The following is a 12,361-nucleotide window of genomic DNA, read 5'->3' on the forward strand; positions in this document are numbered from 1 at the left end:
GGAGGGGTGACGCGCACCCATTTGCAGGCAGAAAGGCAGGAGCAGGGGGGTGTCCGAGGATGGTGGCTCGGAGGGACCAGGCGTGGGTGGTGCAAGCTCAGCAGTCACTCAAGGGGTGGCATGCCGATGAGGGAGGCGCCTCCCGGACTGGGGGACCGGGAAAGGCATTAGCAACCTGCCAGAACCCGGTTAACAAAGGCGGGACTACAATTCCCGGCATGCTCGGGCTCGGTGGGGTGACGACGGGCGGTGGCTGCGCTGCAACCGACTGGTGGGCGCAGGACTTGGGTCGGCACCGGAGCCTGTCATCCCAGAGCGGTCGGCGGGGGTGCAGACACGGCGATGCGCCCCTGTGCCCAGCACCCGGGCCGCGCCGGGCTCGCGCCTCCCGCCCCGCGGCCCCGCCCCCTGCCCCACCCCAGCCGGGAGGCTTAGCTGGGGCCGCAGCGCGGCGGCAACATCACTCTTGCCGCCGCTGCTCCGCCCCATCCCCTTCTGTTTTTCTCTCTCATTCTCCAGTGGCGGCGGGGAAGGCGGAGGCAGAGGCAGCAGCAGCCGCGCTGGCTGCAATGAATGATCCCCCAGCTTGCGGGGAGGACTCCAGGTGAGCCTCTGCCCTCGGGAGGCCTGGGACCCCCGGCCGCCCACGACCGGCAGCCCACGCTATGGATCCCTAGAGGAAGGAGGAGAAGACAGCTCGCTGCCCACCCCCATCCCATTTTCCTCTTCCTTTATCTCATTGTTGCCGAAGCTGTTTACGGCAGCGCTCCCTCTGCTCCGGCATGGGGCGGGCTCCGGGCACGGCTGCTCGGCAGGCGCTCCTTCCGCGGCGGCTGGGCGATTCTGCCTAATTCACCTCCCAGCCGGTGCAGAGAGGACCGGAGAGCGGTGGAGGCCCGGACTGCAGCAGCGTTGGGGCCACCTCCCAGCGTCCCCACCCTAGGAGGCTGCATGCGGATTGAAGAGCGGCGCCTGGGGACTGGGCCGGCCCCGCTGATCCCGACCTAGCGAGCAGGACAGCAGGACCGCCCAGGCTGCGGAGGGGCTCGGGGGCAGGAAGGTCAGAGCAGCAAGATGGCCAGTAAGACCAAGGCCAGCGAGGCCCTCAAGGTGGTGGCCCGGTGCCGCCCCCTCAGCAGGAAGGAGGAGGCTGCTGGTCACGAGCAGATCCTTACCATGGACGTGAAACTGGGCCAGGTGACCCTGCGGAACCCCCGCGCTGCCCCGGGGGAGCTGCCCAAGACCTTCACCTTTGACGCTGTGTATGATGCCAGCTCCAAGCAGGCCGACCTGTATGATGAAACCGTGAGGCCCCTGATAGACTCCGTGCTCCAGGGTTTCAATGGCACGGTGTTTGCCTATGGCCAGACGGGCACTGGCAAGACCTATACCATGCAGGGGACCTGGGTGGAGCCCGAGCTGCGCGGGGTCATCCCGAACGCCTTTGAGCACATCTTCACCCACATCTCCCGCTCCCAGAACCAACAGTACCTGGTCCGGGCCTCCTATTTGGAGATCTACCAGGAAGAGATTCGAGACCTGCTCTCCAAGGAGCCGGGCAAGAGGCTAGAGCTGAAAGAAAACCCTGAGACGGGCGTCTACATCAAGGACCTCTCCTCCTTCGTCACCAAGAATGTCAAGGAGATTGAGCATGTGATGAACCTGGGGAACCAGACCCGGGCTGTGGGCAGCACCCACATGAATGAGGTCAGCTCCCGCTCCCATGCCATCTTTATCATCACCGTGGAGTGCAGCGAGCGTGGCTCTGATGGCCAGGACCACATCCGAGTGGGCAAGCTCAACCTAGTGGACCTGGCTGGCAGTGAGAGGCAGAACAAGGCAGGCCCCAACACAGCGGGAGGGGCAGCCACACCATCCTCGGGTGGCAGTGGTGGCGGTGGAGGCAGTGGTGGCGGTGGTGGTGGAGAGAGGCCTAAGGAAGCCTCCAAAATCAACCTGTCATTATCTGCCCTGGGCAACGTGATTGCTGCCCTGGCGGGCAACAGGAGCACCCACATTCCCTACCGGGACTCCAAGCTGACCCGGCTGCTCCAGGACTCCCTAGGGGGAAATGCCAAGACCATCATGGTAGCCACACTGGGGCCAGCTTCTCACAGCTACGATGAGAGCCTCTCTACCCTGCGCTTTGCCAACCGAGCCAAGAACATCAAGAACAAGCCCCGGGTGAATGAGGACCCGAAGGACACGCTGCTGCGGGAATTCCAAGAGGAGATTGCCCGCCTGAAGGCCCAGCTGGAGAAGAGGGGGATGCTGGGGAAGCGGCCCCGGAGGAAGAGCAGCCGCAGGAAGAAGGCCGTGTCCGCCCCGCCTGGGTACCCTGAGGGCCCGGTGATTGAGGCCTGGGTGGCAGAAGAGGAGGATGACAACATCAACAACAACCGCCCGCCCCAGCCCATCCTGGAGTCAGCCTTGGAGAAGAACATGGAGAATTACCTGCAGGAACAGAAGGAGCGGCTGGAGGAGGAGAAGGCAGCCATCCAGGATGACCGCAGCCTGGTGAGCGAGGAGAAGCAGAAGCTGCTGGAGGAGAAGGAGAAGATGCTGGAGGACCTGCGGCGGGAACAGCAGGCCACAGAACTGCTTGCGGCCAAGTACAAGGTAAGGGCCCCAGAGGAGCTGGGCACTTGAGAAGTCCCTGCAGGGGATCCTGGCAGGGAGGTTCTTCTTTGAGAGTCTGTGACCTGGCCTGAAGCGGAGGTCCTCCCTCAGCACCACACACTGCTCTCCTGCCAAATGTGCCCCCAGAGCAGCCGGGCAAATTGCTCTGATACCGGACTGCCAGGCACATGCACAGGCACACACACACACATGCGCGTGCACACACACATGAAGCAAAGCGGACAGGCGGTCTCTCAAGCCAGTGAGCTTGGGGTGGTCTGACCTGCTGCGGTCATTTCCTGCTGGTGGCCTCAGGATCAGTCAGGTCTGTGGGATGGCCAGGCAGCCTCTCGTGAATGTGGATTCTCATTCCTTCACAGCCTCCTCCCCTGAGGCTTCCTCCCTCTGCAGCATCTTCAAACCTCACATCGTTTTAATAATATCATTTGGTTAGTACTTCAGTTTACAAAATGCTCCACATATATGGTCCATACATGATCTCATTTGATCCTTTGGCCATCCAGGGTCACAGTTCTGAAATCCCCATTTCAGAGGTGAGGAATTAAAGCTCAGAGAAGTGACATGACCAAGGTTCCATCCTATGAAGTGGCAGAGCTGAGCTGGAACCCATGGACCTCATGCTGTTTCAGTGCTTAGCTGGGCAAAGTGGGACCGTGAACAGATTCTGCTCCCTGGGAAAATGGTCCCCTGGGGCTTACAGTGCAGTGGCCATTGCTTGCTATCATTAGGAAGGCGATTTGGGGGTTATGCAGAAGGTAGAGTGGAAAAAGCACCAAACTGTATACCAGATAGCAAGAGACTGGCCTAGCTATTTTACAGCTCATCAAGTGACTCATTGTAAGTTGCTTCTCTCTTTTCTCAGGCCTCAGTTTACCTTTCTGTAAAATAGAGCGTTGGCCTGGGTGATCTCTGAGGCTCTACCTATCTGACAATTCTATGGCCTATATTAATCTGAGCAGCAAACCAACCGACCCCCACCCCGAGGCCTCATCACAGTTAATATCCAATTCCCCATGAGCCCGAGAGATGTCAGAACCTCAGCATCCTTCCTGAGCTCTTTCCTACCCCCCAGTACCTTCCAGGCCCTGATGGTGCTAACTACAGAGGCCCCTGCCTGTCCAGTCATAGACCTATTAAATTTCATTGCTGGGATGCCACAACTCAATGTTCCAGGCATTTCCAGGCCCCTGGAGCCTTCAACACTAGGGGTTGAAGGAAGGACACAGGAAGCCATGAGCTTGCTGGGAAGAGCAAAACATTGTCATTTCTTATTCCTTCTCAGGAATGTGGGCTGGGGAGCAGGGGGGCCCAGCCTACAGCCACTGAGACAGTGACAGATGAGTTGTATGCCATTGTCTGTTTTGGGAATGCGTGACTGCAGCAGGGGCTCTGGCCTTACATATTTAATATTTAATTCACTTCTTTGAGCCCAGCAAGAGTTATGCTGAGCTATTTCCTTAAGGAAAGGATCAGGGGCCTGGAACCTTTAGGGACATCCTGAGAGAAGCAGGATATTAGAGGCAGGGCCGTTAGATTGAGCCCTCCCTAGGAGGGAGGGAATCCAGTGTTTGCTTACCTGGTCAGTCTGCCATTGATTTTGCTAAGAAATCCCTGAAAGCTGGGAGGCAACAAAGGCTAAGAAGGGAGGAAAATGCAGTAACTCACTTTGGCTGCCTGAGGGGTGGGGTGAAGGTTTCCATTGTTGGGAACTGACCAGTTTCCCTCAGTGAGATCCTTGGATCTAAAGCAGTGTGGGGGCACAGATGATAGAACAGCCAAGAGATCAGGGTGGCCAACACCAGAATTCTTGCACCAGAGGTGTAGCCCACAAAATATCACAGTCTTAGAGTTGGCAGGAGCTTTGGAAAACTGAGGCCTGGACTTGCCCAGGGCCACACAGGTGAGTTGAGGAGAGCCTAGCCCCTTTATATATGGAAGAGCCCAGCCTCTTTCCATTGCTTGAGTCCTAATGTTACCTGTACTAGTTGATAATCAGAGTAATTCATTTTTATATAACACTTTGACATCTTAATCTCGTTCAATTCTCCCAACAACCCCAAGGGGTGGGTACTATTATTTCCATTCAACAGTTATGAAAACTAAGCCTGGGGAGGTGGAGTGAGTGTCTTATCAGCTCGTGACCCTGGGTGATAGGCAGCAGAGCCAGGACTGGAACCCAGGCCTTCTGATGCCCCCAGCCCTGTGCTCTTTCCAAGCATCTCAGATTCCTCCATGTTTGCTCACTGTGTGACTCAGGGCAACGGCCTTTGCCTCTCCAGCCCTCGGGCTTCCATTCACCTAATGAGGAGGAGAACCCTCACCTTGCTTCCTGGGGAGTGGGTGAAACAGTCATTATGTACCAGGTGTTCAGATGGAAGCAAAGGGGGAGGAGTGCCTGGGAAATTCCACGACAGAAATGATTCCATATCCTGTGACTTCTCATCACACTCAGCCTAGGACAATCAGCAGCCAGCAACCCAGAATGGAACCTAGACAGAGGACCCAAGTTCCCCATAGCCCCAAGGCACCACCTGGTCCGGTGTTGGATGTTTCTAGGCTGGTGGAAACAATTTGAGGGTTCTTGAGGAATCTACAGAGTAAAGAGGGGAGGAGCATGTTAGAGATATACCAATCCCAGCCCTGCCTATTCCCCAGGGTTGTGCCGAGGATTAAATGAGATCATTAGCATGAGGGCATTTGAAATAAGTTGAAAGCACCAAATACATGGAGGGCATTAGCAGCCACGGGGTGGCTTCCGTCCACCAAGCTGGGGTCCAGTGATCTCCAGGACAGACATCTTTGTTGTTAGTTTGACTTCTTCTTTACCCTGCCATCCCGGCTGCCTTGCCATAACCCTGCAGCTGCTGGGAGCAGAGCCAGGCAGGAGAGGTCTAGGAGGTTTCACAAGGCAGGCTCCCCATCTGCAGCTCACTCCTGTCACCACTTTCTGAGTTATGGCATCAACTCCACTTCTTCCCCCACCAGCTCTCATTCCCTTCTTCCAGTTCACGCCACCCTCTGGGGGCAGCTAAGCGGTAGTTGATGCGACCCAGTGCCCTCATTCACTCTCTCTGACTCATCTCATAGTCTGTCTCGCCAGCTCTCCCTGCCTGCCACCTCCCAGGCTCCCTGTTCTCTTTGTTCTCCCCTCACTGTGCACAAACACCATGCCTATCTCCTTGGAATCTCCTTTCATGTTTACTGTGGGCCTTAGGGGATGTTCGGGTGTGCAAATATGTGAGACTTTGTGATTGTGGTCAGCGCCCTGTTTATCAGTAATCATTAGCAATTTATACTTATGTAGTGTCTAGGGGAGGGAGGGTGTGGGCAGGGAATGCTGGTGGAGACTTGATAACATACTAGGCCTGTGAGGTAGGAGGAATAGGTAACATCACAGGCCCACAATGCACAGTGAAAACCTTGAATATTTGGTACTGCGCAGTGAAAACCCAGATGTTTGTGCTCAGTGTCCATACTGCAATGAGGACAGGTGAACACATGTAGATTGGTTGGGAGAAGGCCCACTTCACTCAAATGTAATCATGTAAGACAATTTTTAAATGACTGCTTTAATTTTGAAATTAACTTTTTTTGAGATGGAGTTTCGTTCTTGTTGCTCAGGCTGGAGTGTAGTGGCATGATCTTGGCTCACTGCAACCTCTGCCTCCCAGATGCAAGCAATTCTCCTGCCTCACCCTCCCTAGTAGCTGGGATTAGGTGCCCGCCACCATGCCCAGCTAATGTTTTGTATTTTTTGTAGAGACAGGGTTTCACTATGTTGGCCAGGCTGGTCTCGATCTCCTGACCTCGTGGTTTCCCTGCCTTGGCCTTCCAAAGTGCTGGGATTACAGGTGTGAGCCACTGTATCTGGTTTAAAGTTGATTTTTTTTGAGGAGTTGGACTAGATGATTCCTAAAACTTTGATTTTAGCTACTTAAAGAGAAAAAAGAGCGTGGGTGTACAGATGATACAGAATGCAGGCACAAATTGAAGACAGGTGGAAACAACAGCATCGGATGTGAGCCCCAATAAGTAGGTCTGGAGGGAGAAGAGCTGGGGGTCTTGGCCGGAGCCCACTCTCTCTGTGGTGAATGTAGAAAAGAGAACCTGCAGAAGCAGCCCCAGAAGCCGAGAGATGCGGTCTGAGGAGGAATGCGGACTGTGTTGAAATTGTATTGTCCCTTTCGAGGGTCCCACTTTCTCCCACCCCTCAGCAGGGGCATTAACCTTCAATGCAAGAGAGAATGTTTCAAGCCTGAGCAACAACAGTAACAGCAATAATAATGACATTTACTGAGCACTTGCTTTGTGCCAAGTACTATACTATATACAGATTATCTCATCTCATCCACACGAGCACCCTCCAAGAAAGGTGCCGTGCTTGTTCTCGTTTTATAGATGAGAAAATGGAGCTCCACTGAGGTGAAATAACTCAGCCAAGGCCACATGGTTGGTATAGTAAAACTATGTAAACCCAGCTGGACTTGACACAAAATCTGGTGCTCTTTTAGTCTTAAAATAATTAGGAATATCAGGTTGGGAACTGGTTCCTGAGGAGATGCTGAAAAATGAGGAGTAGGCTGGGCATGGTGGCTCACACCTGTAATCTCAGCACTTTGGGAAGCCAAGGTGGGTGGATTCCTTGTGCCCAGGAGTTCCAGACCAGCCTGGACAACATGGAGAAACTCTGTCTTGACAAAAAATACAAAAAATTAACTAGGCGTGGTGGTGTGCACCTGTAGTCCCCACTACTCAGGAGGCCGAAGTGGGAGGATCACTTGAGCCCAGGAAGTTGAGGCTGCAATGAGCCTTGATCGCACCATTGCACTCCAGCCTGTGTGACACCGTGGAACCCTGTCTCAAAAAGGAAAGAAAACTGATAGGAGCTGTTGTAGATGTGTCACATTTGAGGTGACAGAGTCCAGTGGGCAGCTGGAGATGGGCCAGTGGAGTTTAGAAGGAAGCCCTATGGCCGGGCGTGGTGGCTCACGCCTGTAATCCCAGCTACTTGGGAGGCTGAGGCAGGAGAATCGCTTGAACCTGGGAGGCGGTGGTTGCGGTCATGCCATTGCACTCCAGCCTGGGCAACAAGAGTGAAACTCCGTCTCAAAAAAAAAAAAAAAAAAAAAGAAGCAAGTCCTAGACTGGAAATGGAGATTAGGTCTCATCTTTTTTTTTTTTGAGATGGAGTCACCAGGCTGGAGTGGAATGGTGCGATCTTGGCTCACCACAACCTCTGCCTCCCAGGTTCAACCGATTCTCCTGCCTCAGCCTCCCGAGTAGCTGGGATAACAGGCATGTACCACCAGGCCTGGCCAATTTTATATTTTAGTATAGATGGGGGTTTCTCCATGTTGGTCAGGCTGGTCTCGAACTCCCGACCTCAGGTGATCCACCCGCCTCCCAAAGTGCTGGGATTACAGGCGTGAGCCACTGCACCTAGCCCTGCCCCTATTTTTGATACTCTCTCCCTCTGTGTAAATGAATCCCAGGTCGAGGTCTCCTCTCTGGTCTCTCTGCTGGCCTTATATGAAGTGCTGTGTTCAGGGCATGGGCATCAGAGTCAGCCAGGTCTGGATTTAGTGACTTACCAGTTCTGAGACCTCTGAGTACCAGTTTCCTTAGCTATAAAATGGGATAGTAATAGTATCTTTGTTACAGTGCTGTTGAAAGAATTAAACAAGGGCTGGGCGCAGTAGCCCATGCCTGTAATCCCAGCACTTTGGGAGACTGAGGCAGGAGGATCACTTGAGCCCAGGAATTCAAGAGTCTGGGCAACATAGCAAGACCTTGTCTCTAGGAAAAAAAAGAAAAAGGCCAGGCACTGTGGCTCATGCCTGTAATCCCAGCACTTTGGGAGGCCGATGTGGGTGGATCACGAGGTCAACAGATTGAGACCAGCCTGGACAACATGGTGAAACCCCGTCTCTACTAAAAATATAAAAATTTGGTGGGCTTGGTGGTGCACACCTGTAGTCCCAGATGCTCAGGAGGCTGAGGCAGGAGAATCGCTTGAACCCGGGAGGCAGAGGTTGCAGTGAGCTGAGATCGCACCACTGCACTCCAGCCTGGCGACAGAGTGAGACTCTGTCTCAAAAAAAAAAGAATTAAGATAATGAACAGAAAGCACTTTGTACAGTTTCTGGCACATAAGTGTTAAGTAAATAATTATTATTGCTATGTCAAACCTCCTAATAGATGTTTTCACTTGGTCACTTTCCTGATATGTTAAACACATCACATTTTAGCTTGGCATTCAAGGCCCTTCAGAGTCTGACTGCAATGCATCTCTTTTATCTTGCCTGCCCAAGCCAGTTGTTCCTATAGGAAAACCCTGCAGCCAGCTGTTCTACCCCTTCCTTTGAGACCAACATGGGCCTCCCTAGCCTTCTGCTGATTGCACTGTTTTTGTGTCCTGGATTGTTCCTGGTAACTAGGGAGTAGGAATTATGGAAGCAGGTTAAGCTTAATTTAAATATCTTTTTAACAGTTAAAATTGGGCTGTTTCAAGAAGAAATAGGTGGCCCTGATGGTGGTGATGGTTTCATGGTTGTATACCTGTCTCCAAATTCACTGAGTTGTATACATTAAATATGTACAGGCTTTTTTTTTTTTTTTGAGATTGAGTCTTACTCTGTCGTCCATGCTGGAGTATAGTGGGACAATCTTAGCTCACTGCAACCTCCGCCTCCTGGGTTCAAGCAATTATCCTGCCTCAGCCTCTCCAGTAGCTGGGATTACAGGTGCATGCCACTACACCTGGCTAATTTTTGTATTTTTAGTAGAGATGGGGTTTCACCATGTTGTCCAGGCTGGTCTCGAGCTCCTGACCTCAGGTTATCCACCTGCCTCGACCTCCCAAAGTGCTGGGATTACAGGCGTGAGCCACTGTGCCCAGCCTAAATATGTACAGCTTTTTACACATCAATCATGTCCCAATAAAGTCATGGGCTCCCATCCCTGGAAGTGTTCAAGGAGAGACAGAATGTCAATGGTGCTCTAAGGGCTTGATGTATCAGAAAAGCCATTGAACCAGATGATCTTCAAAATCCCTTTCTCTTAAAGGCCCTTAATTGTTTAAAATGGTATTTTTTAAACAGCAAAATAGAAAATATTTAGCTTTCTGAAAATTAAGACCAGAAGGTTTAAATTTTTTTTTTTTTTTTTTTTTGAGACGGAGTCTTGCTCTGTCACCCAGGCTGGAGTGCAGTGGCCGGATCTCAGCTCACTGCAAGCTCCGCCTCCCGGGTTCACGCCATTCTCCTGCCTCAGCCTCCCGAGTAGCTGGGACTACAGGCGCCCGCCACCTCGCCCGGCTAGTTTTTTGTATTTAGTAGAGACGGGGTTTCACCGTGTTAACCAGGATGGTCTCGATCTCCCGACCTCGTGATCCGCCCGTCTCGGCCTCCCAAAGTGCTGGGATTACAGGCTTGAGCCACCGCGCCCGGCCAGGTTTAAATTTTAATATAGTATGAATTCAAACAATAACGTAATAGAGGATTTTTTCAGCTCTCTGTCATAACCAGTTAGAGAAGAGTCAAAGACAATGAGAAGACGAGAAGAGAGAAAGAGAGAAAATAGGAGGAAAGCAAGAGAGAAATAGAGAGGGACAATAAAGAGGGGAAAGAGAAACAGGCGAGGAGGGAGAGCGGGTAAATAACGGTGTGGATGACAGGGTTTTTGGGGAGAAGAAACCTCGATTGGGAGAGGAAGTGCTGTAGTGGAGAGAGTTAAATTCTGTGCATCATCCCACTGTCCTGATCTTAATGTTAGTCTTCAAATAGGGCTATCTCCAGTCTCCAGAGACTACCACAAAGCTGATCTGGTTCCATCTGCATGTCCCCAAGGACACCAGCCCCATGCCAGACACTCTGAGATTTGTAGGGCTGCGTGATCAGCTCAGTCCTGTATGATCAGACCCTTGAAAGAAGCCTTCGGATAACAAGTGACCCATACTCCAAGCTGGGTGTGGATCCAGGTCACAGTCCGTGACCTCTTAGTGTTGGTGAGAGCAGTGTCTTGTGTTCCTTCTCATCCCTGGTGGGTGTGGTCCGTTAACAGAATTGTTGAGTTCTGGGGGCATTTTGTAACATAAAGATTTGACTAGTGGGAAGTATATGACTCTAATGGATTTCCATCTGAGATTCTGGGCTTCAAGTGACATTGAGGCTCAGCGGGCCTTTTGGTCCAGTGTCAGGTTTCTCGTGCTACGTGTTGGCTGGAGGAGGGTGTGATCATACTGCCCTGAGTCATTTCCAGCCTCCGCAGAGCACAAGATTGGATAAAGTGGCTTTGATAATATTCTCATTGTGCTCTGAAGAGTAGGAAGAAAGGTCTGGAATTCAGATAGAGACGGGCACTTTTCTCTGCCAGACCACTGCTCCTGGCCAGTCTGGGGCACCTCTTCTGGAGCTGCTGAACCAGGTGGCATGTTTGAATGAATAAGAAAATGTTTCCCCAGGTGCAGTGGCTCATGCCTGAAATTCCAGTATGTTGGGAAGCTGAGGTGGGAGGATCACTTGAGGCCAGTAGTTTGAAACCAGACTGGATAACAAAGCCAGAACCCATCTCTACAAGAAAGTAAAAAAAAAAAAAAAAAGAAAAAAGAAAAAAGCTAGGCATGGTAGTGCACATCTGTAGTCCTCGCTACTCAGAAGGCTGACCTGGAAGGATGGCTTGAGCCCAGGAGTTCAAGGTTTTAGTGAGCCTTGATCTTGCCACTGCACTCCAGCCTGGACAACAGAGCAAGACCCCAACTCAAAAAAAGGAAAATAAAACAAAATGGTCTCTCTTTCCACAGATCCAGCTCTGCAGCTGTAGAGGCTGTACAAGGCACACCCTCATGCTCAGACCTTATAGGACACCCACACTTGCTGTTTGGTATATCTAGAATTTTTAATATCCTGAGAAATTCCTGGGCATTAACTCTACCTCATACTAAAAAATTACTCTGTAGTTGTCTCATGTTCCTCCCAGATGTACTCAACAGAAGAGTCCCAGGCCCTGGGATGAGCTATTTTTTTTTTCTTTCTTTTTTTTTTTTTTTTGAGATATGATCTTGCTCTGTCACCAGGCTGGAGTGATCTCAGCTCACTGCGAGCTCTGCCTCCCGGGTTCAAGCGATTCCCCTGCCTCAGCCTCCTGAGTAGCTGGGACTACAGGTGTCCGCCACCATGCCTGGCTAATTTTTTTTTTTTTTTTTTTGAGACAGAGTCTTGCTCTGTCACCCAAGCTGGAGTGCAGTGGCAGGATCTCAGCTCACTGCAAGCTCCGCCTCCTGGGTTCACGCCATTCTCCTGTCTCAGCCTCCTGAGTAGCTGGGACTACAGGTGCCTGCCACCATGCCCGGCCAATTTTTTGTATTTTTAGTAGAGATGGTGTTTCACTGTGTTAGCCAGGATGGTCTCAATCTCCTGACCTTGTGATCCACCAGCCTCGGCCTCCCAAAGTGCTGGGATTACAGGCGTGAGCCACCGCACCCCGCCATGCTGAGCTATTTCTATAGCACTAGCTAATGTACATGCAGGCTCTTCTTTCTTCAGGTGGGCCAGCAGAAAAATAACAACAGTGATGGTAATAATGATAGCTACCATTTCTTCTATGCATGCTTAATGCCAACCACTCTGATGTGTTTTGTGTGTGTGTGTGTGTGTGTGTGTGTGTGAGACAGAGTGTCACTCTTGTTTCCCAGGCTGGAGTGTGATGGTGCGATCTCGGCTCA

The 12,361-nt window shown here is 51.9% G+C and overlaps 1 protein-coding gene and 1 long non-coding RNA gene across 2 annotated transcripts in view; both read left to right on the top strand.

The window, feature by feature from the left end:
* Nucleotides 1-277: 277 nt before the first annotated feature.
* KIF3C (kinesin family member 3C) overlaps nucleotides 278-12,361 on the top strand; it is a 55,714-nt gene continuing 43,630 nt past the window's right edge. Inside the window, exon 1 of the mRNA XM_005576366.4 lies at nucleotides 278-2,619. Coding sequence (XP_005576423.1) covers nucleotides 1,075-2,619 — 1,545 coding nt within the window. The 5' untranslated portion in view covers nucleotides 278-1,074. The remainder of the gene's footprint in view (nucleotides 2,620-12,361) is intronic.
* LOC141408363 (uncharacterized) lies at nucleotides 9,244-10,201 on the top strand. The gene is made up of 2 exons (XR_012422594.1): nucleotides 9,244-9,783; nucleotides 10,093-10,201. It is a non-coding gene; the product is annotated as an uncharacterized lncRNA (long non-coding RNA).

This window comes from Macaca fascicularis, chromosome 13, assembly GCF_037993035.2.
Source record: "Macaca fascicularis isolate 582-1 chromosome 13, T2T-MFA8v1.1".
Classification (NCBI taxonomy): Eukaryota; Metazoa; Chordata; class Mammalia; order Primates; family Cercopithecidae; genus Macaca; species Macaca fascicularis.